At 44.8% G+C, this 25884-nt stretch overlaps 1 protein-coding gene across 4 annotated transcripts in view; it reads right to left on the reverse strand.

Annotated features, from left to right (window-relative positions):
- LOC108710079 (cGMP-dependent 3',5'-cyclic phosphodiesterase) overlaps positions 1-25884 on the reverse strand; it is a 313782-nt gene that overhangs the window by 15868 nt on the left and 272030 nt on the right. For all 4 annotated transcript variants that reach the window (XM_041584657.1, XM_041584656.1, XM_041584655.1 and 1 more), the window contains 6 exons: positions 22926-23037; positions 13140-13179; positions 3863-3926; positions 3149-3227; positions 2067-2244; positions 745-857 (listed from right to left, as the gene is read on the reverse strand). In XM_041584657.1, coding sequence (XP_041440591.1) covers positions 745-857; positions 2067-2244; positions 3149-3227; positions 3863-3926; positions 13140-13179; positions 22926-23037 — 586 coding nt within the window. The remainder of the gene's footprint in view (positions 1-744; positions 858-2066; positions 2245-3148; positions 3228-3862; positions 3927-13139; positions 13180-22925; positions 23038-25884) is intronic.

Here is a 25884-nt window from a genome sequence, read left to right on the forward strand (position 1 = left end):
AGGAAGAAGAGGACCTTGAATGACTTGGCACCATTGTAATCTGATTAATTGGACAAGAGTGAGGCTTAAAGGAGAACTAAAGCTTAACCAAAGAAGTAGCTATAAATGTTGTATGTTTTGTGCTTCTGTACCAGCCCAAGGCAACCACAGCCCTTTAGCAGTAAAGATCTGTGTCTCCAAAGATGCCCCAGTAGCTCCCCATCTTCTTTTCTGCTGATTCACTGATTCACATGCTCTGTGCTGCTGTCACTTACTGAGCTTAGGGAGCCACTCACAATATACACATAGAATAGAAATGTCACAATATAAGGCTGATTAGTAATTAATACACATAATTACTACATGGCAGCACAGAAACCAGTGCAATTAGCATCAGAATTTAATAATCAGCAAACCTGTAGCATCAGCTTATATTACAGCCAGGGAAGCTCATTTTCTGCTGGATAATTAGTGACGAGCCCTAAGCTTAGCTTCTCAACAGCCAATCAGAGCCCACTGAGCATGTGAGTGTCACAGACACTTTCCAAGATGGTGACCCCCTGTGACAAGTTTGAAGTCCTGGATCATTGCTGCTATTGACAAGCTCAAACTTTAGCCTCGTGCAATAAGGTCACTATATAAAATATGCTATTTGTAGCCACATTCATTTTTTAGGGTTTAGTTCTCCTTCAACAGGCTGATTAAAGGGAAGGGAGATGATTACATGATCATGTGATGACATTGGACAGGAGGGGTGGAGCTTACATGAGCAATGCTGATTCCACAATAGATGGAGAAAGCCGTAGCCAAGTCCTCATCAAACTTAGTGAAGCCTGGGCCATTAATTTTATTGACCAGTTCTGACACTCCAATGACCTCTGTACAGGAGAAAGAAGTTGTGTGTCACAATCTAATAGACAACGACCCACCCCAAATAGTAAATTGATGTCATTCCTGGAAGCCCCATTCTGTTCTTGGGTGGAGTCTAATCCTACTCCATGACCTCTGGAGAGAAACCAGTTTCCAAAGACTGTTGGGCAAGTTGAATCGCAGGTAATCTGTCCAAAATGAAAAGGTCTATTTCTATCTGATCTGATTTTATAGCCACATTATCCACAATTCATCTGTTTGCCCTTGGGTTGGTGGCTTGGATGCCTTTAAGGTTGGCGACTACATAGGAACATTCTCAGACAATCTCACTATAGTTCCAGTGAAGCTGCATTTCCCTATTAACTCTCACGTGCTTCAGAAGACAAGATAAAAATAGAAACATTTCCCTATGTGCCGTTGCATTTAATGTGTATAGAAACGTTGCCGTGATTGGTGAGTTCAACTTCTGACCAATCAGGATAAAGTCATGTCCTTAGATGTTTCTGCTACTGAAACTGATCAGGAATATGAGGAACAACATTCAGAAACAACAGCCTGTTGGTGTTAAATTCGTTTTTGATACCCCACTTACCTGCAGGTGTTGCCATTAGAACTGCCCTTTTCAACCAACACTTTCTTAGATTAAAGAAGACTTGACCCAACTGGCCAGAAATCATCCCTAAATAAGTGCCCAGAAGTTAAGATCGGGCAAGCCTATGCCAAAAGAAAATGGAAATGATTCCAAAGTCTGCATCCAACTGACTATAAATTCCTCAGATTCCTAGATTCCTCCAATAGTGAAGTTGAGGCCATGAGAAAGGTCATCACCATCACTGTAAGTCCATTCCTGTTTCTATATAAGTAACTAAGTCACATATTGTCTAGGCTCATCTTTAAGAGGCCACCAGAATGGGAACTTATCTGGTGAGGCTACCAAGCAAGCAGATGTTTGGCCACCTACCCACTCTATTGGACCATTTGATCAACTGCCCTGGCCAAGGACTGGATTATAATGGAGACCTGTTTGGCAGAACATTAACGGACCATTGTAGTCCTCACCTAACAGGATTTTCTATGTTTCCTGAGATATATAACCAGATAAAGAATGGACAGTCTGCTGGGAAGCCCATACCTGAGCCAATAAACTGTCGACTCAGTCTGGAGGGTCCAAGACAAAGTAAAAGCCTCCATGTGGTTGAACCCGAAGAGCAACTTACCGTTACTTTCATTTTTAATAGGGAAACACAAGATGTTGCGAGTCCTGAATCCTGTGCTGTCGTCCACCCCCCGGTAGAAGAGCGGATGTGAATAAGCATCCTTAATGTTCAGGATCTGGCCCGTGGTGGCCACATGGCCGGCTATACCCTGGTCTGCTGGGATTCTTATCTCGTAGCTCTGTAAGGTAAATGTTTAGCGAGAACATTCAAAACCAAAGACAAGAAGTAGCCGTGCATTGTCTAACATCAACATATGACTATGAACTGCTGACTGCTCCTGATTGGATGGATTTACATGAGGCACAACGTATCAGACACACACACTGCGATGCTTGTTATGGTGCAACATTGTATGTAAGGACTAAGTACCACTAGGCATTCAGTCCCACGCAGGGTTCCCAATAAAGTCATAAAACCCTACGGTGAATATGATTGGCAAGTTACGGATATCAGGAGTGTCTGACTCGAAATAATGTTGCTGTTTGTTTCTAGGATTAGGGGTAACCAATCAGGGTGCTTGTTATAAACCCTATCATTTGTACCTATTCAGCTTAAAAGGATAAGTATATGTAAAATTGATGAGGGGGCTCTTCTAAGCACTTTTGCAATGTACATTCATTATTTATTTTAAGATATTAAGGGATACATGTACTGTTAATATGAATGAATTGTGTTACAACAGCACCACCTGCTGGTCAGTTTCCCACCAGTCTGACCAGCAAGTAGTCAAGGAAGTTGTCAGGAGAAAGAAAGAGGCTGATGTTCTTCTGCTTAGGAATAAAATTAGAAACCTTTCTCACATCTTTCCTAAGCAGAAGAACATCAGCCTCTTTCTTTCTCCTGACAACTTCCTTGACTACTTGCTGGTCAGACTGGTGGGAAACTGACCAGCAGGTGGCGCTGTTGTAACAAAATTCATTCATATTAACAGTACATGTATCCCTTAATATCTTGAATAAAAACAAAATAAATAATGAATGTACATTGCAAAAGTCCTTAGAATAGCCCCCTCATCAATTTTACATACACTTATTTTAAAGCTTTACTTATCCTTTAACGCCAGGGGTTGTTTAATCACTCACCTCATCATCGACGACCCCTCCATCAAACACTTTGGCTACGAGCTCATGACTATGTCGCTCCAACAGGAACACTGAGCATCTGGCAGGAGAGGAGAACAGTAGTGCAAGGGTTAAACGGCACAGTCCATTTGTGGCTTTGGAGAGGGGGACAGTGTGATGGAAAGATGGGTGGGGGGGTTGTGGGAGCTTACAGTCTAGGAATGAGGCAAAGCAGAGAATTATGGGATGGATCCTAATGTTGCTTCTTATAATGAATTATTGCCTGTTGCACTGAATCTGTCCAACCAAGTGACAGAAACACGTACAATATATACTTATATATATATATATATATATATATATACACAGTATCAAACCTGGGGCCCAGTGGAGGGGCTGCCCTTAACCCCGCATTAATTCACAGGCCATTTGCCTTAAGTCTCAATAGGGATCTTCAAGAGGAAATAACCTTCCAACATTATTTCTGTAATACCTTTTATTTTCTATTCCGTGCATCTGCTGAACTACAACTCCCAGCATCCCCTGATGCCTTTGCTTGATATTGGGTGCTGTGATTTGTAGTCTAACAGGATGAACATTATCCCTAAAGGCATAATAACCTGGATCACGGGCCTATCAGCACAATGTTGCAGAATTAGATGCACAAGAGCTTGCAGTCAGGTGGGTTGGGGGGTTCAGGCACAGAGATTTGGGTTCATCATGTGATAAACGTACATTTCTGCATTGCTGAGATTTCTGGCCTCTGTGATGATTTCCTGGAGAAGGACGGACACGTCGTCTGTAATGAAAGAGCAGAGAGAAGAATGTTAGCTCTTGGGCTAACAGGTAGATATATCCCGGCTGTGGCTTATAGTGATAGATATTCTGCAGTCACGACAAAACACTGCTGAGTAGGAAATCCATTTGTTCCTGCAGAGTAAGTGCAAATCATTCACTTCAATCAATCTAACAAGGGGGTAGCTACAGAGGAAGCAGACCCTGCGGCCCTACTTAATGAGAAATTTCAATATATATTGGTAAAACAGAACAACCTCTGGATATTTTGGGGGCCCAGTAACATCTAGTTACACCACTGACTTTATAGGAGCCCCAACATTCTCTGCCTGACATCCATCAATTCTCTGCCCGACATCCATCAATTCTCTGCCCGACATCCATCAATTCTCTGCCTGACATCCATCAATTCTCTGCCCGACATCCATCAATTCTCTGCCTGACATCCATCAATTCTCTGCCCGACATCCATCAATTCTCTGCCCGACATCCACCAATTCTCTGCCCGACATCCACCAATTCTCTGCCTGACATCCACCAATTCTCTGCCTGACATCCACCAATTCTCTGCCTGACATCCACCAATTCTCTGCCCGACATCCACCAATTCTCTGCCACCAATTCTCTGCCTGACATCCATCAATTCTCTGCCTGACATCCACCAATTCTCTGCCCGACATCCATCAATTCTCTGCCCGACATCCATCAATTCTCTGCCCGACATCCATCAATTCTCTGCCCGACATCCACCAATTCTCTGCCCGACATCCACCAATTCTCTGCCCGACATCCACCAATTCTCTGCCCGACATCCACCAATTCTCTGCCCGACATCCACCAATTCTCTGCCCGACATCCACCAATTCTCTGCCTGACATCCAATAATTCTCTGCCCGACATCCACCAATTCTCTGCCCGACATCCACCAATTCTCTGCCCGACATCCACCAATTCTCTGCCCGACATCCACCAATTCTCTGCCCGACATCCACCAATTCTCTGCCCGACATCCACCAATTCTCTGCCTGACATCCATCAATTCTCTGCCCGACATCCATCAATTCTCTGCCTGACATCCATCAATTCTCTGCCCGACATCCATCAATTCTCTGCCCGACATCCACCAATTCTCTGCCCGACATCCACCAATTCTCTGCCTGACATCCACCAATTCTCTGCCTGACATCCACCAATTCTCTGCCTGACATCCACCAATTCTCTGCCCGACATCCACCAATTCTCTGCCACCAATTCTCTGCCTGACATCCATCAATTCTCTGCCTGACATCCACCAATTCTCTGCCCGACATCCATCAATTCTCTGCCTGACATCCATCAATTCTCTGCCTGACATCCATCAATTCTCTGCCTGACATCCACCAATTCTCTGCCCGACATCCATCAATTCTCTGCCTGACATCCATCAATTCTCTGCCCGACATCCACCAATTCTCTGCCCGACATCCACCAATTCTCTGCCCGACATCCACCAATTCTCTGCCCGACATCCACCAATTCTCTGCCCGACATCCACCAATTCTCTGCCCGACATCCACCAATTCTCTGCCTGACATCCAATAATTCTCTGCCCGACATCCACCAATTCTCTGCCCGACATCCACCAATTCTCTGCCCGACATCCACCAATTCTCTGCCCGACATCCACCAATTCTCTGCCCGACATCCACCAATTCTCTGCCCGACATCCACCAATTCTCTGCCCGACATCCACCAATTCTCTGCCTGACATCCAACAATTCTCTGCCTGACATCCACCAATTCTCTGCCTGACATCCACCAATTCACTGCCCGACATCCACCAATTCTCTGCCTGACATCCACCAATTCTCTGCCCGACATCCACCAATTCTCTGCCTGACATCCAATAATTCTCTGCCCGACATCCACCAATTCTCTGCCCGACATCCACCAATTCTCTGCCCGACATCCACCAATTCTCTGCCCGACATCCACCAATTCTCTGCCCGACATCCACCAATTCTCTGCCCGACATCCACCAATTCTCTGCCTGACATCCAACAATTCTCTGCCTGACATCCACCAATTCTCTGCCTGACATCCACCAATTCACTGCCCGACATCCACCAATTCTCTGCCTGACATCCACCAATTCTCTGCCCGACATCCACCAATTCTCTGCCTGACATCCAACAATTCTCTGCCCGACATCCACCAATTCTCTGCCTGACATCCACCAATTCTCTGCCCGACATCCACCAATTCACTGCCCGACATCCACCAATTCACTGCCCGACATCCAACAATTCTCTGCCCGACATCCACCAATTCACTGCCCGACATCCACCAATTCTCTGCCCGACATCCACCAATTCTCTGCCCGACATCCACCAATTCTCTGCCTGACATCCAACAATTCTCTGCCCGACATCCACCAATTCTCTGCCTGACATCCACCAATTCACTGCCCGACATCCACCAATTCACTGCCCGACATCCAACAATTCTCTGCCTGACATCCACCAATTCTCTGCCCGACATCCACCAATTCTCTGCCTGACATCCACCAATTCACTGCCCGACATCCACCAATTCACTGCCCGACATCCAACAATTCTCTGCCTGACATCCACCAATTCACTGCCCAACATCCACCAATTCTCTGCCCGACATCCACCAATTCACTGCCCGACATCCACCAATTCACTGCCCGACATCCAACAATTCTCTGCCCGACATCCACCAATTCACTGCCCGACATCCACCAATTCTCTGCCTGACATCCACCAATTCTCTGCCCGACATCCACCAATTCTCTGCCTGACATCCAACAATTCTCTGCCCGACATCCACCAATTCTCTGCCTGACATCCACCAATTCACTGCCCGACATCCACCAATTCACTGCCCGACATCCAACAATTCACTGCCCAACATCCCATTGGAAATGTAAGAAGACTTAGTGAATTCACCTTTAGGTGGCGCCAAACTCAAGTTATTCTTCATCTGTACTTTTTAGTTTTTTTAATTCCCACTCTATATTTACTGATTACTAAAATAGGGGCTAAATTGCACAAGTGGCAACCAATGAGATCTTCACTTGTTTCTCTAGAAGACAAAAGTAACTGCTCATTGGCTGCTACCTGTATTTTGCTCATAGCAGGAATTACGGGAAGGCGTCTCCTATTGACTCCATGTTAATCAAATTATTCAAAATTTTAAAACTGATTTCCTTTTTTTCTCTTTAATAATAAAACAGTCGCTTGTACTTGATCCCAAAAACATATAATTAATCCTTTATGGAAGCAGAACCAGTCTATTGGCTTTATTTAATGTTTAAATAATTTTTAGTAGACATCATGTATGGAGATCCAAATTACAGAAAGACCCAATATCTGGAAAACCCCAGGTCCTGAGAATTCTGGATAAAAGCTCCCGTAGCTGCACAGGTATAGGAATACGTTATTTATAAATCTACAAATTACAGAATGACTGTCTCCCATAGATGAAAAGTAGAAATACCCTCGCACACCCTGGCCGTCCGAATAAATGCGAATCCCAGGTGCTCGGCGGAAGAGGAATTGGCAGCCTCAAATTCAGGGTAAAAGAAGGACCAGCACATCGTGGGTAATGCTAGCGGGAAGAATCTTACTGGTTTATTGCAGATGAAGCGTTTCGGGAGGCGTTGACAAAGAGGTTATGCCCCGAAACGCTGCATCCACAATAAACCAGCAAGATTCTTCCCGCTAGCATTACCCACTATGTGCTGGTGTTTCCTTTTTTTTCATCTCCCATAGACTCCATTATAATAAAATAATTTAAATCTTTTAAAATGATTTCCTTTTTCTGTGTAATAATAAAACAGTCGCTTGTACTTGATCCCAACTAAGTTATAATTAATCCTTTTTGGAGGCAAAACCAGCCTATTGGGTTTATTTCATGTTTATATGATCTTCTAGTAGACTTTAAGGCATGGAGATCCAAATTACAGAAAGATCCATTATCTGGAAAACCCCAGGTCCCAAGCAGTCTGGATAACAGGTCCCATCCCTGTACTTACAAATTCCAGATTCTGCTTTTTTTTTGTCCTCCCTTCTCACCTCTCCCTCTGATCTAATCTCCTGCACTGGCCAGTGTCCTGCTCAGCAATGAGTCTCCTGCATTGGTTTAGAGAAATTCACTGGATGGGGCAAGAACACACTTATATCAGTTTATAGAGGGGCAGTCAATTTAATTTTGAAATCTGACATGGGGCTAGACATATTGTCAGTTTCCCAGCTGCCCCCAGTCATGTGACTTGTGCTCTGATAAACTTCAGTCACTCTTTACTGCTGTACTGCAAGTTGGAGTGATATCAACCCACTCCCTTTCCCCCCAGCAGCCTAACAACAGAACAATGGGAAGGTAACCAGATAGCAGCTCCCTAACACAAGATAACAGCTGCCTGGTAGATCTAAGAACAGCACTCAATAGTAAAATCCAGGTCCCACTGAGACACATTCAGTTACATTGAGTAGGAGAAACAACAGCTGCCAGAAAGCAGTTCCATCCTAAAGTGCTGGCTCTTTCTGAAATCACATGACCAGGCAAAATGAGCTGAGATGCACCTACACACCAATATTACAACTAAATACACTTGCTGCTTCAGGAATGACATTTTATATTGTACAGTGAATTATTTGCAGTGGAAACAGTGTCATTTAGAAATAAAAACTACATCATAACATGACAGAATCCATTTAAGGAGGTCACTACTGAAGGATGAGGATAACTAATATAATATAATGAGTATATTTCCCTTTATTAGAAGTGCTCCGGTGGTCCCCAGGCCCCACTCTGATCTCTAAACAACAGAGCTCACAGCCCTTTTCATTTATTACCGTCCAGAGGTTGTTAACCCCCCCCATTCCTGAGGAACGGAAAAAATTGATGGACCCCCGGGGAGTGGAAATATTAGCGGCCGTAGGACACACAGACATATAATTCTCAAATTAAAGTTTTCCAATAAGGAGACTGCCTGCCGGTGCCGCACATTCATTCTGTGAGAAATAAATACCAGTTGGTGCCACAGGGCAGAGACTTCTGCGTCAGGATCCAAATATAAGAACTGGGAGGGTAATAGTCAAGGAAGTTGTCAGGAGAAAGAAAGAGGCTGATGTTCTTCTGCTTAGGAATAAAATTAGAAACCTTTCTCACATCTTTCCTAAGCAGAAGAACATCAGCCTCTTTCTTTCTCCTGACAACTTCCTTGACTACTTGCTGGTCAGACTGGTGGGAAACTGACCAGAAGGTGGCGCTGTTGTAACAAAATTCATTCATATTAACAGTACATGTATCCCTTAATATCTTGGAATAATAAATAAATAATGAATGTAAATGACAAAAGTGCTTAAAATAGCCTTTAATTGTAACGAATAGGACTGCATTGCATCCAATAGGCTCCCTAGAAGTCATTACCAAGCAAGAGGGTGCACACTGCAACCTAACCCGCTCCAGTCTCCCAGTGTACAGGCTCCTCTTCCACCTCCATACTGTGGCCCCAAACACTGCTGGGCAAGTCTTAAGTTCTACTGATGAAGAGAAGTCCTAGAATCAATCAAAGGGGCCATTGTATCGCTTAGAAAGTATTTGGTGAGTGGAGGTGGGTTTAGTTGGCCAATGTAGAGTCAGATGATTTAATGATTAGGGATGTGCCATCTCTGGGCCCCCCTGGGTACAATCTACGAGTCTGGTCCTTATTTTGTTACACAAAGTCTCATCAATGTCTGTACATTTTTTATAGAGAACTTGAGTCCCTCCTGGCACCCAATCCTCGCATTCCCTTGTAATTCTCTCTCCTCTACTGGAATTAAGGCTGAGGAGGAGCCTCCTGCTGGGAGAGAGAGAAGCCCATAGCAAAAGCCATAGGGACAAAGCAATGTGTCTCTGAGCAATGTTCCCAGCATGCAGTGCACTGTAAGTCAGGTGACAACCTGCTGGGCCCCTCTACCAATCAGAACCCCCTGATGGTTTTGCTGGACTCCGTGTAGAAGAGGCAAAGCTGTAGAAGAGACAGGGAGGCTGTGAATTTGGCCCAATGTAGATCCCGTAGTCAAGGCCACACTGACTCCCTTTGTGACTGATCCCTTGACTTGTTCCCATTTATATTCAGATACGGCAGATATTATTAATAGAATTTTTATATTCACAAACTGAGAATCAGTCAAACAAAAAATCTTCTGCAAGTGTCACATTCGGTGTTGGCATTTGATTTACCAATAAAGGGGTCTCAGGGGTAAAATAAGGTTGGCGGCACCGCACAGGCCCCTATTATCTGTGTCGGCTCAGTAATTGGAGATGTGATGCTGCGAGCGGCTGAGTCATTGGGATGGATCCTCACTCACCTCCCTCATCACTCACATTATTTCCCAATAACAACAGGAGTCATGAGAGTCTGCAGAGCCTGAATTACTGCTCCACTTGTTATTGGACGGCTCCTAAATACAACTTGATAATGAATAAAACATAGAAAGCAAAGTTTATTCTGCAGGATATGAATTCCAATTGCTAAATGCACCGTTAGCTTCTCTGACACCCCCGTGTCCCCTTCCCCCCAGAATTAGCTTCCTGGGCCTGATCCGTGTGCCCTAATTCAGGGAGCATTTGTTTAGAGTCACTGGGCTAATGTGCCATGTGGTGGATAAAGCAGCCACATCACAACCTTCTAGAAAGGACCTCATTTGCCCTTAACCTGGCAAGTTTTCCTGGACATCACACACATGTAGTGCAGGGGGTGCATGATGTAGTGCAAGGAATGCATGATGTAGTGCAGACAGGGGGTGCATGATGTAGTGCAGACAGGGGGTGCATGATGTAGTGCAAGGGGTGCATGATGTAGTGCAAGGAGTGCATGATGTATTGCAGGCAGGGGGTGCATGATGTAGTGCAGGCAGGGGTGCATGATGTAGTGCAAGGGGTGCATGATGTATTGCAGGCAGGGGGTGCATGATGTAGTGCAGGCAGGGGTGCATGATGTAGTGCAAGGGGTGCATGATGTATTGCAGGCAGGGGGTGCATGATGTAGTGCATGATGTAATGCAAGAGGTGCATGATTTAGTGCAGGGGGTGTGCATGATGTAGTGCAGGCAGGGGGTGCATGATGTAGTGCAAGGGGTGCATGATGTATTGCGGGCAGGGGGTGCACGATGTAGTGCATGATGTAATGCAAGAGGTGCATGATTTAGTGCAGGGGGTGTGCATGATGTAGTGCAGGCAGGGGGTGCATGATGTAGTGCAAGGGGTGCATGATATAGTGCAAGGAGTGCATGATGTATTGCAGGCAGGGGGTGCATGATGTAGTGCAAGGAGTGCATGATGTATTGCAGGCAGGGGGTGCATGATGTAGTGCATGATGTAGTGCAGGTGGGGGTGTATGATGTGACGCTACAATGGAGGTGACACAAACGCACTTATTTCCCGGCTTTATGGTGTTTGGTAGAAGGAAAAATTACAAGTTTGCAATAAAAGCTCAAATGGAACATTTTAATTGCAGGTTTTATTTCCCACTGACCAAATGTGGTTGCCATGGTGACCGCCGTGCAGCATATGCCGGTTATTGAAGAGGTCCATGTATATAAATAGGCAGGAGCTGAATATAAGTATTATCTTAGGCTCAGACTCAATATAAAACCTGCACAGAAAGAGACTTGCTGGTCTGTTATTACAGTAATTATTTCTAGTGCTTCATCCCCCCAGTCTCCTCGGTGCACTTTATCATTAGTGACACTAACACTGTAGGTGCAAATGTAACAGCGCCACCTGGAGGGGAGGGGAGGTAGAACAGTGGTCACTGTATTTACTGCAGATCAAGGGAGGGGAAAGCAAATTCTCATTTTGACGTCACCCTCTTTCACAATCAGTAAATAATCCTCAGACAAAGGAGACCAAGTAAAAAGGTGTCAGAGCATCGCCGTGTTACTTACCTTTCCCTGGTGTCCCAGGCACAGACTTGGGCTCATAAATCATAATCCAAAAACTGGACTTTTGCACATGAACATGACTGAGACCCCCCTCCTGCGGTGCAAGTGCAAAAGGGGAGCAAAATGTTTGTCTCTTAGTGGCCATGTAAAAAGCAATTTTGCACGAAACATGTTGTGTGAATAAAGATTTTTTGCAGCAAAGTTCTGCGTCTACCTTGGACTGTTTCACCAACTATATCTTCAATTGAATGCTAGTACCAAGGACGAGGTACAGAAACAGACCATACAGGTTAGAAAAAATTGAGGGGATAAGCACCACAGCCAGTGGAAACAAAAGATGCTTTCATGTAAAAAGCTCTTGTTTCTGGAGTTTGGGTGCAACACAAGGTGCAGAGAAAAGGGGGGTGCAAAGCAGTTCTACCCTAACTACAGGGCTCCATTCAAGCAGACGCCCATTGCCGCGCCCCTAAATAACCAATTGGGGTGAAAGGTGGGACATGCAGGGCTGTAACTACAGAGGAAGCAGAACCTGCGGCTGCAGTGGAGCAATTACAACATATATTGGTAAAACGGGAAAAACTCTGCATATGTTGGGGGGCCTAAAATGAATTTGCTGTGGGGCCCAGTAACATCTAATTACTCCACAGCCTACGACTCCCCCTCTGTCTGCTCCTCGTGAATACAACACCGCTAAAGGCAGACAGCACTGTATTCATGGGACCAACACTTTGTGCTATGAGTGCAGAGACCTGCCGTTATTCTTCTACCTCTAGACCAGTGATCCCCAACCAGTAGCTCGTGAGTAACATGTTGTTCTCCGACCCCTTGGATGTTGCTCCCAGTGGCCTCAAAGCAGGTGATTATTTTTTAATTCCAGGCTTGGAGGCAAGTTTTAGTTGTATATAAACCACTGCCAATCAGAGCCTCAAAGTAGGTTGATAATTCACCTAGGGGCTACTAAATGGCCAATCACAGCCCTTATTTGGCACCCCAAGAACATTTTTCATGCTAGTGTTGCTCCACAACTCAATTTACTTTTGAATGTTGCTCATGGGTTCTAAAGGTTGGGGATCCCTGCTCTAGGGATGGCGCAAAGTGCAAAAACCATGGTGGATGGCACACATCCTTTGCACTTTGCACCCTGTCCTGAAAATACTAAACTCTTTCCATACCCATTATACTATTGAAAGAACATATTCCTGGGTTACACTTTGATTAATAGTATTGGTGAGGACGTGGCTATGAAAGAAGCGGTACAAAATGGAAAATGCAAAACTCACCCAAGTGCGTGAAGAGGTTTTTGGCCACTTGCAGAAGAGCCTGCGGGAAAAAGAAATCGCATCAGTTTGGAAAAGTGCAATAACATTATATGCAGGTATGTAGCTGTGAGGGTAGGTCTGTGCCCAGATATATATCAGATATATACTGTATATACTTTATATACTATATACTGTATGTAGCCAATGAGATTGGTGGGGGTAAGGTCGACCTTTATTCATATATTCTCCACCCTTCCCTCTCCCCAAACCTTCCCCTCTTCATTCAAACTGCCCCTGTGAGAGGGTCCTGCTCTTGTCCCACAGCTGACACTTAGCAGAGGTCTGGCCTGTGCCCACTCATGCAGCGCTCAGCACCCGGCCACAGATTTTATTCAAACAGAGCAGAACGTTGCCAGAGCTGGAGTGAAGTGTTCTCTGTATGAGGGGCTCCTTCTTGCACCCCTTAGTATTCCTCCATGTCTGTGTCTGGTCTCTGTAAATCTTCCAGTAATAAACGGTCCACCTCTGGTTTATCTGGTTAAATTAACTTTTAATATGTTATAAAATGATAAACTTTTTCATTGGTCTTCATTATTTATGTTCTATAGTTTCTGAATTATTTGCCTTAATCCCCTGGACTCTTTCCAGCTTTCAAATGGGGGTCACTGACCCCATCTAAAAAACAAAACTCTTTATAAGGCTACACATGTATTGTTATTGCTACTTTACATCCCTTATCTTTCTATTCCGGCCTCTCCTATTCATATTCCAGTCTCTTATTCAAATCAATGCATGGTTGCTAGGAGAATTTGGACCCTAGCAACCAGATGGCTGGAATTGCAAACTGGAGAGTTGCTGAATAAAAAGCTAAATAACTCAAAAAACACAAATGATAAAAAATGAAGACCAACTGCAAATTATCTCAGAATATCCCTCTCTAGGTGTTTTATGAAGAACACAATGAAATGGTGACATCAATTAACAGATGAATAAATAAGTCCCCAAAATGTGATCTATCTCCCTTTATTTTACCAGTGACCCCCAGCAGCCCCAAGAAGCAGAGAGAGGGAATGAGAGTTCTGGATGAGGAAAGACATTTCGGCACTTGAACTTGCCCTGTGCCAGCGAGTGACCTGCTGGAATCAGTGACATGAAACGGGGCTCATTGTGAGGAAACGGAAGTCTCCCCATTAATAGACGTTATACTCTGTAGGGTCTGTGCCGGAGCTGATTCCATGGAAATTCATAGGGAACCTTCAATTCATGGGACGGTTATAAAGGAATCTCAGCACGTGGGTCTCATTCACAGAAATAATAATGAGCGAATCTGTTTCACTTCACCGGCAACTTAGAGAAATGGCGAAAAATGTGCAAAACGCATTGAAGTCAATTTGCGTCCAAATGTTTTTTTTTTGCGTGCAACAATTTGTCTTGCTCCAAATGCATTAGGGTAAGGTCACACGGGGAGATTTAGTTGCCCGGCGACTAATCGTCTCTTCTTCTGGGCGCTTCATTTTTCGAAGTCGCCGGAAGTTTCCTTGTGAGGCAACTGCGGTTGACTTTGGAAAACGAAGCGCCGCGAGTGCCATACTGCTGGCGTTTTTTCATTATAGCCGGCGGGAAAGTTCGGAGAGATTGCTACCGGGAAGAAGAGGCGATTTGTCACTGGGGCGACTAATCTCCCCGTGTGCCCTTACCCTTAAGGTCAATGGGCGTTTTTTCTAATGGCGACTTTTTGCCCTATTGCAATAAAGTCAATGGGCGTTTTTTCTTACGGAAACTTTTTTGTCCAAATGCATTAAAGTCAATGGGTGTTTTACTCTGCACCGCAGTTTTGCAAAAAAAATTCCCAGATGGCGAAATGCAGAATTTCGCCACAAATCCGTGGCAGGCGAAAAAATGTGCCCATCAATAAACAGAACCCTAGGACACTCAGCCGACAAGTCTTATGATTGTTCCCAAATAATTGCTATTGGCTGGAGTAGTTGATACAAAGGGGCAAATTCACTAAGCGCCGAAGCGCCGAACGCTAGCGTTACTTCGCTAGCGTTTGGCATTTTCGTTACTGCGCAAATTCACTAACGAACGCTGGCGTAGATTCGCTAGTGTTACTTCACACCCTTACGCCTGGCGAATTTTCGCTACGGACGTAACTACGCAAATTCACTAACGCGCGCAGTGTACTGAACGCTACCTTTTACGCTAGACTTCCTTCGCCACCTCAGACCAAGCGAAGCGCAATAGAGTAGATAGGGATTGCTTCAAAAAAAGTTCAAATTTTTTCTAAGTCCCAAAAAACGCTGGCGTGTTTTCTACATTATGGGTGATAGGCTGAAAAAGATCGAAAATTTTTTTGGGGCTCCCCTCCTTCCCCCCTACATTTCCTGAATCATGGCACCTTAACTATACAGTGGGCACATGTGTAGGGCAAAATAAACATTTTATTTGATGATTTGAAGGTTTCCCAGGCATTTGTAGTGCAGATACGTATTCCTCCATTGAAATTTGAATTTGGCGCCGTATGCAAATTAACCATCGCTAGCGTAACTTCGCTTCACTTAGCGAATCAATGCTAGCGCAACTTCGCAACCTTACGCTACCCCTGAGCGCAACTTCGGATTTTAGTGAATTTGCGAAGCGCTGGCAAAACTACGCCTGGGGAAGTGTGGCGAAGTTACGCCTGGCGCAACTACGAATCTTAGTGAATTTGCCCCAAAGAGTTTTAGATGGAATCTTGTCTCGGCATAACATTCTGCACAATTCTCCACTAGGTGTCGCCGGATGGCCATGTTGTGCCGCAGCCTCACCTGTAAGACGCATTCCTCTGCGCGTCTGAAACACCTGCAGCTTCTGAGATCCCATCTGTGCGGCTTTTTGCCTGAGCTGCAATTCTCACTTACTCCTCCGTCCCAGGGGATTCAGTTGTGGGCACAGCTTGGCCAGGTTTCCCGACACACAGATGCCGCAAGCTGTTGTGCCAGGATCAGCCTCGGTATTTGTCACAAACACAGGATTTGTTAAGTGTTATTGGAAACATAGCTGTGGGCTTTGAGAATGGGAGAAATGTGGGCATAGAGCATGCAGCCCTCCAGCAGTAAAATAAGCGCCTCCTGCTGCAACTGGAGACCTTGTCCTTGACAACGAGTGATATAATCAAAGACTGGATGGAGTGCAAGCTTCATGTCCAATATTGAAGTGCAGTGGCCTAACTTGATATTACTGGGCCCCACAACAAAATTATTTTTGAAAATGTTTAGAGGTTGATGGTGGTTGAGATGTGGTTACAGTTGCTATGGGCATAGAACACAGAGACAAGAAAGGGCAATGTTTCTCAAGGTGACCTGAGCACCCACCAGCAGCACCCGGCCAACTAGCCCTGCACCCTTCAGACGTCTCCCCTTCCATCCGGACTACTTGTTTGCATTGTATTGCTCTTCCTACCTCTCGCTTTGCCAATCCTCGGCTTCATAAAGTGTCATTCGTTTTCCATTAATACATTGATTATAAATGCTGTGACCCTGAGACAGGACACCCCCATGTGAAGTTGATGGAGAGGATAAAAGAGGAGGCGGCGGAAGTTAATCACAAACAGGATTCCATAATGAATTCACTCATTGACTTCTAGTTAGTTCATTGTGTAGTTATAGAGTTCGGCAGCACCGGGGTACGGGGGGATTTGGCTGCAGTGGATTAACTGGGACTTCAGTGGGCAATAGTTATATTAATATTTATAATTTATATATTTGGGCAATAGCACTAAGGGTGCAAAGTTGCATAAAGCTGTTGCTCCTGGGACCAAAGAAGAAAAGGGATCTACTATGGGGCAACCTTAGCCCCTATGGATCTTCTAGGGGGCAACCGGCCCAGTGGCTGAGATGTTTGGGCGCATTCACTGGTCTTTCCCATTGTCAGTCTTCAATTTTTACATCTCAAATGTCAACTGCCAACTCCAAAGGAAACAGAGACGTGATGTGCGAACGTTTATTAAGGGCAAAGGCTGCTGCAGGTCTAGTAACCGATAGCAACGAATGCAGGAAGCACCTGATTGGCTGCTCTGCTGCAATGTTTGTCCCTTTGTTACACAACCCCCTAGTTGAGTTTTGTTTCTTTCAGTTCAATTAGTGGAACATGAAATCCGTTTCTCTCGAGTGACTGACACATTCTGTGCCGATTTAACAGCATCGCACCCCGAGGGGTCTCTCATCCCCCGCTAGACTACAAATCATTCCTTCTATTTGCTGAATTTTTATTTTCCATAGGAAACAACTGAGGCAAAGGCTCCCCCAGCACCTGGGACATTGGCTCATCTCCCCCCTCACTTTGCTCTATTGTTAAACGCATCCCGGGGCACAAATACTTTTAATTAATTCTGTCATTTTCTCTGTATATTATGAATAAACAACTTTTTGTACATTTAAACAGATACTGACATCTGTGAAACCCAATGGTTTATAATTATATATTATTTATGTGTCATGTTGTGTAATGGCTCTGTCCTTAATACTGAATCCAACTGCACAACAGGGAGAGAATCCCAGACCCTGAAAATATCAGCTTCATGCTAAATCTCCTGTCAGGTCAGGAACCCCCTTAGCTTATACTGATATATAGAACAAGGTTACAGATATATAGAAACATTGGGGTGTCACCCTGCTATAGTTCCAGGGGTACCCAGGGTACAAATAAACACTCACCCCAAATCTCCCCCTAACTGACCTTCAGACTGGGCCCCCTTAGCTCATAACAAGGTTACAGATATATAGAAACATTGGGGTGTCACCCTGCTATAGTTCCAGGGGTACCCAGGGTACAAATAATCACTCACCCCAAATCTCCCCCTAACTGACCTTCAGACTGGGCCCCCTTAGCTCATAACAAGGTTACAGATATATAGAAACATTGGGGTGTCACCCTGCTATAGTTCCAGGGGTACCCAGGGTACAAATAAGCACTCACCCCAAATCTCCCCCTAACTGGCCTTCAGACTGGGCCCCCTTAGCTCATAACAAGGTTACACATATATAGAAACATTGGGGTGTCACCCTGCTATAGTTCCAGGGGTACCCAGGGTACAAATAAGCACTCACCCCAAATCTCCCCCTAACTGACCTTCAGACTGGGCCCCCTTAGCTCATAACAAGGTTACAGATATATAGAAACATTGGGGTGACAGTCACCCTGCTATAGTTCCAGGGGTACCCCGGGCACAAATAATCACTCACCCCAAATCTCCCCCTAACTGGCCTTCAGACTGGGCCCCCTTAGCTCATAACAAGGTTACAGATATATAGAAACATTGGGGTGTCACCCTGCTATAGTTCCAGGGGTACCCAGGGTACAAATAAGCACTCACCCCAAATCTCCCCCTAACTGACCTTCAGGACTGGGCCCCCTTAGCTCATAACAAGGTTACAGATATATAGAAACATTGGGGTAACAGTCACCCTGCTATAGTTCCAGGGGTACCCAGGGTACAAATAAGCACTCACCCCAAATCTCACCCTAACCAAATCTCACCCTCACCCCAAATCTCACCTACCTTCAGACTGGGCCCCCTTAGCACATAACAAGGTTACAGATATATAGAAACATTGGGGTGTCACCCTGCTATAGTTCCAGGGGTACCCAGGGTACAAATAAACACTCACCCCAAATCTCCCCCTAACTGACCTTCAGACTGGGCCCCCTTAGCTCATAACAAGGTTACAGATATATAGAAACATTGGGGTAACAGTCAACCTGCTATAGTTCCAGGGGTACCCAGGGTACAAATAAGCACTTACCCCAAATCTCCCCCTAACTGACCTTCAGACTGGGCCCCTTAGCTCATAACAAGGTTACAGATATATAGAAACATTGGGGTGTCACCCTGCTATAGTTCCAGGGGTACCCAGGGTACAAATAAACACTCACCCCAAATCTCCCCCTAACTGACCTTCAGACTGGGCCCCCTTAGCTCATAACAAGGTTACAGATATATAGAAACATTGGGGTAACAGTCAACCTGCTATAGTTCCAGGGGTACCCAGGGTACAAATAAGCACTTACCCCAAATCTCCCCCTAACTGACCTTCAGACTGGGCCCCTTAGCTCATAACAAGGTTACAGATATATAGAAACATTGGGGTAACAGTCACCCTGCTATAGTTCCAGGGGTACCCAGGGTACAAATAATCATTCACCCCAAATCTCCCCCTAACTGACCTTCAGACTGGGCCCCTTAGCTCATAACAAGGTTACAGATATATAGAAACATTGGGGTGTCACCCTGCTATAGTTCCAGGGGTACCCAGGGTACAATAAGCACTCACCCCAAATCTCCCCCTAACTGACCTTCAGGCTGGGCCCCCTTAGCTCATAACAAGGTTACAGATATATAGAAACATTGGCGGTAACAGTCACCCTGCTATAGTTCCAGGGGTACCCAGGGTACAAATAAGCACTCACCCCAAATCTCCCCCTAACTGACCTTCAGGCTGGGCCCCCTTAGCTCATAACAAGGTTACAGATATATAGAAACATTGGGGTAACAGTCACCCTGCTATAGTTCCAGGGGTACCCAGGGTACACAGTGTCGGACTGGCCCGGCGAGATACCGGGAAAATACCCGGTGGGCCCCGACCCCTAGTCCCCCGCCGGGCCACCCCCTCTCCCAAACAGTTTTTTAAAAAATAAATAAAAAAAAATTCGGCACATTCGCATGACTATGCGCGCGCCGTTTTACGCCACTGTGCGCCGCCTCAGCGCAATTATGTTCACCCCTTACAAGTAGCCCCAAGGGCCAGGAGGGGGGGGCCCTGGACACGTTCCGCGTTCCGACCCTGTCGCAACAAATAAAACACTCACCCCAAATCTCCCCCTAATGACCTTCACAGACTGGGCCCCCTTACTTCATAACAAGGTACAGACTAATAGAAACCATTGCGGATGTCACCTTGCATATAGTCCAGGGTTACCAGGCATCACAAATAAACAACCTACACCACCAACATCTACCCACTAAACCGACCTTAAAACTGCGACGGCCACCTAACTATGCTCATACACAACGGTTACAGAAACTATATAGAAACACCTTCACGGGGGTGGGTTCCAGGGGCTACCCCAGGCACACACAACTAAATCACTCACCCCAAATCTCCCCTCTAACTGACCTTCAGACTGGGCCCCTTAGCTCATAACAAGGTTACAGATATATAGAAACATTGGGGGTGTCACCCTGCTTATAGTTCCAGGGTACCCAGGACACAAATAAGCACTCACCCCAAATCTCCCCCTAACTGGCCTTCAGACTGGGCCCCCTTAGCTCATAACAAGGTTTACAGATATATAGAAACATTGGGGTGTCACCCTGCTATAGTTCCAGGGGTACCCAGGGTACAAATAAGCACTCACCCCAAATCTCCCCCTAACTGACCTTCAGACTGGGCCCCCTTAGCTCATAACAAGGTTACAGATATATAGAAACATTGGGGTGTCACCCTGCTATAGTTCCAGGGGTACCCAGGGTACAAATAAGCACTCACCCCAAATCTCCCCCTAACTGGCCTTCAGACTGGGCCCCCTTAGCCCATAACAAGGTTACAGATATATAGAAACATTGGGGTAACAGTCACCCTGCTATAGTTCCAGGGGTACCCAGGGTACAAATAAACACTCACCCCAAATCTCTCCCTAACTGACCTTCAGACTGGGCCCCCTTAGCTCATAACAAGGTTACAGATATATAGAAACATTGGGGTTACCTGCTATAGTTTCAGGGGTACATGTCCTTTATTAAAGTGTCTGACACACACAACAAGTTTCTTGTTGGTTACAAAGAATGTACTAATAAATGTATTTCTTAGTGATGAGGGACAAATCTGTTTCCATATGTGATGCCTCTCGGCAGCGCCGCAGCCTCTCACCGCACTGTATTTCTATCCGACTTGATAAAAGGATTAAAGAATAATAATAAATAAGAGAACAAATAAGAGAAACTAACCCTGTCCTGTATTTGGTAACAACTCTGAAGCTCATGCTGTTCCCATGATGCCGTGAGTAGTGACACGTAATATAGAGAAGTAGGTTAATTACAGTGATACATTCGTTACCAGGAGTCGGGGGTTTGGCTGCTTTCAGCACTGGCACAGAATCTTCCATCTCTGTCTATTAAACATACATATTGACTGGGATTAAAGGGAAACTATCAGGAAAATGAAAACGTGGTCTGAGGCTTCATCTCATCGAAATAATTAATTTTGTAATATAAATCACTTCCCAATCCCCCTCTTAGCAATCTGTGTCTCTCCACGCAGGAGTCATTAACAGGTCTGATTGACAGGTGGGAGCTCCCTTTGCCTATATAATGTATCCGGGCTAAGTGTCTGTCAATATAACCGACTCTGACACAAAGCTGCATGCAGAGAGACTAAGAGGAAAATTCACTAAGCTCCGAAGCGCCGAACGCTAGCGTTACTTCGCTAGCGTTTGGCATTTTCGTTACTGCGCAAATTCACTAACGAACGCTGGTGTAGATTCGCTAGTGTTACTTCGCACCCTTACGCCTGGTGAAGTTTCGCTATGGACGTAACTACGCAAATTCACTAACGCGCGCAGTGTACTGAACGCTACCTTTTACGCTAGACTTCCTTCGCCACCTCAGACCAGGCGAAGCGCAATAGAGTAGATAGGGATCTCTTCAAAAAAAGTCAAAATTTTTTCTAAGTCCCAAAAAACGCTGGCGTTTTTTCTATATTATGGGTGATAGGCTGAAAAAGATCGAAAAATTTTTTGGGGCTCCCCTCCTTAACCCCCTAAATTTCCTGAGTCATGGCAACTTACCTAGACAGTGGGCACATGTGTAGGGCAAAATAAAAATTTTATTTGATGTTTTGAAGGTTTTCTAGGCATTTGTAGTGCTGATACGTATTCCTCCATTGAAATTTGAATTTGGCGCCATATGCAAATTAGCCTTTGAATCAACGATAGCGCAACTTCGCAACCTTACGCTACCCCTGAGCGCAACTTCGGATTATAGTGAATTTGCGAAGCGCTGGGGAAACTACGCCTGGCGAAGTGTGGCGAAGTTACGCCTGGCGCAACTACGAATCTTAGTGAATTTGCCCCTGAGAGAGGGATACAGACGTGTCATGTGATGTAACATCATTTTATTTATTCTTATTTTAAGAAATGTTATTTCCACAAGATGAAGCTTATTTCATTATTTGGTTTAAACAACAGACTGGAAGATGTTTAGGGCATAACCCTAAGTTATGAAGACACACAGTCAAATATTCTAAGGGTCTCATACCTCAAACCTTATGACAAGGGATCACTTTTTTCTCTCATATAAAGACTCTGCGTCTCCATCAGGTTTCCTGATATTGTGGGGCCCCTGCCTTTATTGCTACTCCTCAAGAGCTGACAAATAATAAAGGAAAGCTTCGTTGCTGGAGTCACCATCAGGGCAACAATGAGAAGGTAAAGTCTGACTCAAGACCAAGAGTTTGAGAGGATTAATAGGATGAAGACAATGACTGAAATCTTGATTTATAAAGGTTTAATCAGTAATGAGACTGATGTGATTGTTGTGGTATCATTTTATAATGTTCTTGGTCAAGGGCGCAAGACTAAAAGCTTCTCTTGCCTTGATCAGTAGGGACTTGTAGCCTTCCTTCCCAACCCAACCAAGAACAGTCTAGACAATAATCACTTTGATGATTCCAAGAAGCCGACATTTGATATGAAATGCTACAAGACAACCGGCAAACATCTCCAAGCAGAAGAGCAGAGGTACCAGTTGGACTCACCTGGCATTGGACTCACCTGGCATTCACACTTTAACTTTTGTTCTTTCTGGAAGGCCAGTGTGCTGGTGAGAACCGTGGAGGTGTAACAGAAACAGTGCTGGATCTTGTGCTCATCTACTTCCGTGTACCTGCAACACCAAGGAAACGTGAGATTGTGAATCTTGGGGTGCAATGTTGGAACAGCAGCAATGAGACAACTACACGTTATATTATAGAAGACAATAAGCCAAATGAGTCAACTTTTACTCACTCAAAGGAGGTGAAATAAGTTTATTCCAAATTGTAAATACCGTATATACTCGAGTATAAGCCGACCCGAGTATAAGACGAGGTACCTAATTTTACCTACGAAAACTGGGAAAACGTATTGACTCGAGTATAAGCCTAGACATAACTACAGCCCTGTCTCCCAGCAATCTCAGCTACTGCCCGCTGACTCAAATATAAGCTGAGGTAGACTTTTTCAGCACATTTTGGATGCTGAAAAACTCGGCTTATACTCGAGTATATACGGTAGTCAAGGCAATATCTAAGGCAGCCAACAGGTTGGCCTGAAAGAGGATTCCCCTTCAGTAGTCTATATAGCAGTGATCCCCAACCAGTGGCTCATAAGCTTGACTGTTTACCAACTCTTTGGACGTTGGTCCCAGTGGCCTCAAAGCAGGGGCTTATTTTTGAATTCTTGGCTTGGATAGAGGTTTTAATTTAACAGGTGTACTGCCAAGAAGAGCCTCCTTTAGACTGCAAGTCCTTATAGGGGCTACCAAATCAAAGCCCTAATTTGGTATGCCTAAGAACTTTTTTCATGCTTGTGTTGCTCCCCAACTCTTTTTGCATTTGAATGTGGCTCATGAATAAAAAAAGGTTGGGGACCTCTGCTACATAGGCTACACAATTCCTTTTTAGCCTAACATCAACCGCATGGAAGACGGACATACTAGGTCAGATCAGGTGATTAACATGCTCTAGGAGCGAGAGGTAGTTAGGGTAGCTAGCAGGGGTAGTCTGAGTCCCCACAAGAAGCGAGTAGTTGAGGTAATGTCCCTGGTGATTGTACGACAGCGAGGGATTGAGAGTGTGAGGCTTCAATGAAGACACAATGTGGGACATTCACTAAGATTCGTAGTTGCGCCAGGCGTAACTTCGCCGCACTTCGCCAGGCCTAGTTTCGCCAGTGCTCCGCAAATTCACTAAAATCCGAAGTTGCACTCAGGGGTAGTGTAAGGTTGCAAAGTTGCGCTAGCGTTGATTCGTTAAGCGAAGCGAAGTTATGCTAGCGATGGTTAATTTGCATACGGCGCCAAATTCAAATTTAAATGGAGGAATATGTAGCAGCACTACAAATGCCTAGAAAACCTTCAAAACAGCAAATAAAATTTTTATTTTGTCCTACACATGTGCCCACTGTATAGTTAAGTTGCCATGAGTTAGGAAATGTAGGGGGAAGGAGGGGAGCCCCAAAAATTTTTTCGATCTTTTTCAGCCTATCACCCACAATATAGAAAAAACGCCAACGTTTTTTGGGACGTAGAAAAAATTTTAACTTTTTTTGAAGAAATCCCTATCTACTCTATTGCACTTCGCCTGGTCTGAGGTGGCGAAGAAAGTCTGGTGTAAGAGGTAGCGTTCAGAACAATGCGCTCGTTAGTGAATTTGTGTAGTTACGTCCGTTGCGCAAATTCGCCAAAATAGTGTGAAGTTACACTAGCGAATTTACGCCAGCGTCTGTTAGTGAATTTGCGAAGTAACGAAAATGCCCAACGCTAGCGAATTGACGCTAGCGTTAGGCGCTTCGGCGCTTAGTGAATTTGCCCCAATGTGTGTGAGATTGAGAGGACGAGAGAGGATCCTCCATGAATGATTTACAAGTTATTCTGAATTGAGAAGGCCAGTTGGATGACTGGTGAAACGTCTTCAAGACTTATTTCTATAGATATACCATGACCTGGATGAATGAGAATCTGCACAAACATATCCTCCATGAAGTCGAACTTGTACAACTGAGAGTTCCTGGTCAACTAACGCCCATGTGTCCCTGTTATAATCAGTGAGAAGCTGCTAAATAAAAGTCTGCAATGGTTTATTGCAACAAGTGCGTAACACCTAGTGGGTGCCCTTGCTGAGAGTGTAGTAGCCTTGTGTGCCCTGTTACAAACCTGATAATCAGGATAATCTGATCATTTGGCCACGTACACTGGTTAATCTATGGCTACTTTTATGGCCCAGTCTCATAGCACATCATTATTTAATACGAATAATAAGGGCATAAACAGGTACTTGTCTCACTGTTTGAAGGGAGTCTAATAGCATGAAGTGATATGATTACAGTGTATTCCTGCTTGCACACAGGACGCTTAGTTGGGTGACACTGAGCATGTGGAGTTGATTGCAAGCTCCGGTGCTTTGTCTTTCAAACCTGGGTATTACAGAAAGTGTCAGTTCCAATAGTAGCGACAAATAAATACATAGGATCATTACAGAATCATCATTGGAGGATCCTTTTCTATTTCGTACCTCCCCGTGTGCAAGTAAATAGTCTCAGCGGTTGTGCAGGTTGTCACTTTGCTGAAAGTCGTATTTATTCTCACCATGGAGGCTGCACTTGACTGCTGTGCTGTAAAGAGGCGCTTAGAGTTTCAGGCCAGTACCCAGCACACTTTAAATAACATCCCACCTCTATATTTAATCATAATAATAATAATAATTATAATAATAATGCATTTCATGTTAATGGTAAGACTTTAATGTTGCCTGAAAAAGTAAATAGCAGGAAAAAAGGAAAACCATGTTCTGCCCCAAAAAATCATAATGTTGCTGTATAATTGCAGGATGAATTCCCCAGTATGTGTAACACACGTGTATTTTGGGCACTCGACTGTCTCTTTAACTTGTGCTCATTAATCTCTCTATGGCAAAGTGCTTTAATATGCCTGGCACCAACTGGGCACAAACACCTGGCGCTGTCAGGATAATGG

Source organism: Xenopus laevis, chromosome 2S (genome assembly GCF_017654675.1).
Source record: "Xenopus laevis strain J_2021 chromosome 2S, Xenopus_laevis_v10.1, whole genome shotgun sequence".
NCBI lineage: Eukaryota > Metazoa > Chordata > Amphibia > Anura > Pipidae > Xenopus > Xenopus laevis.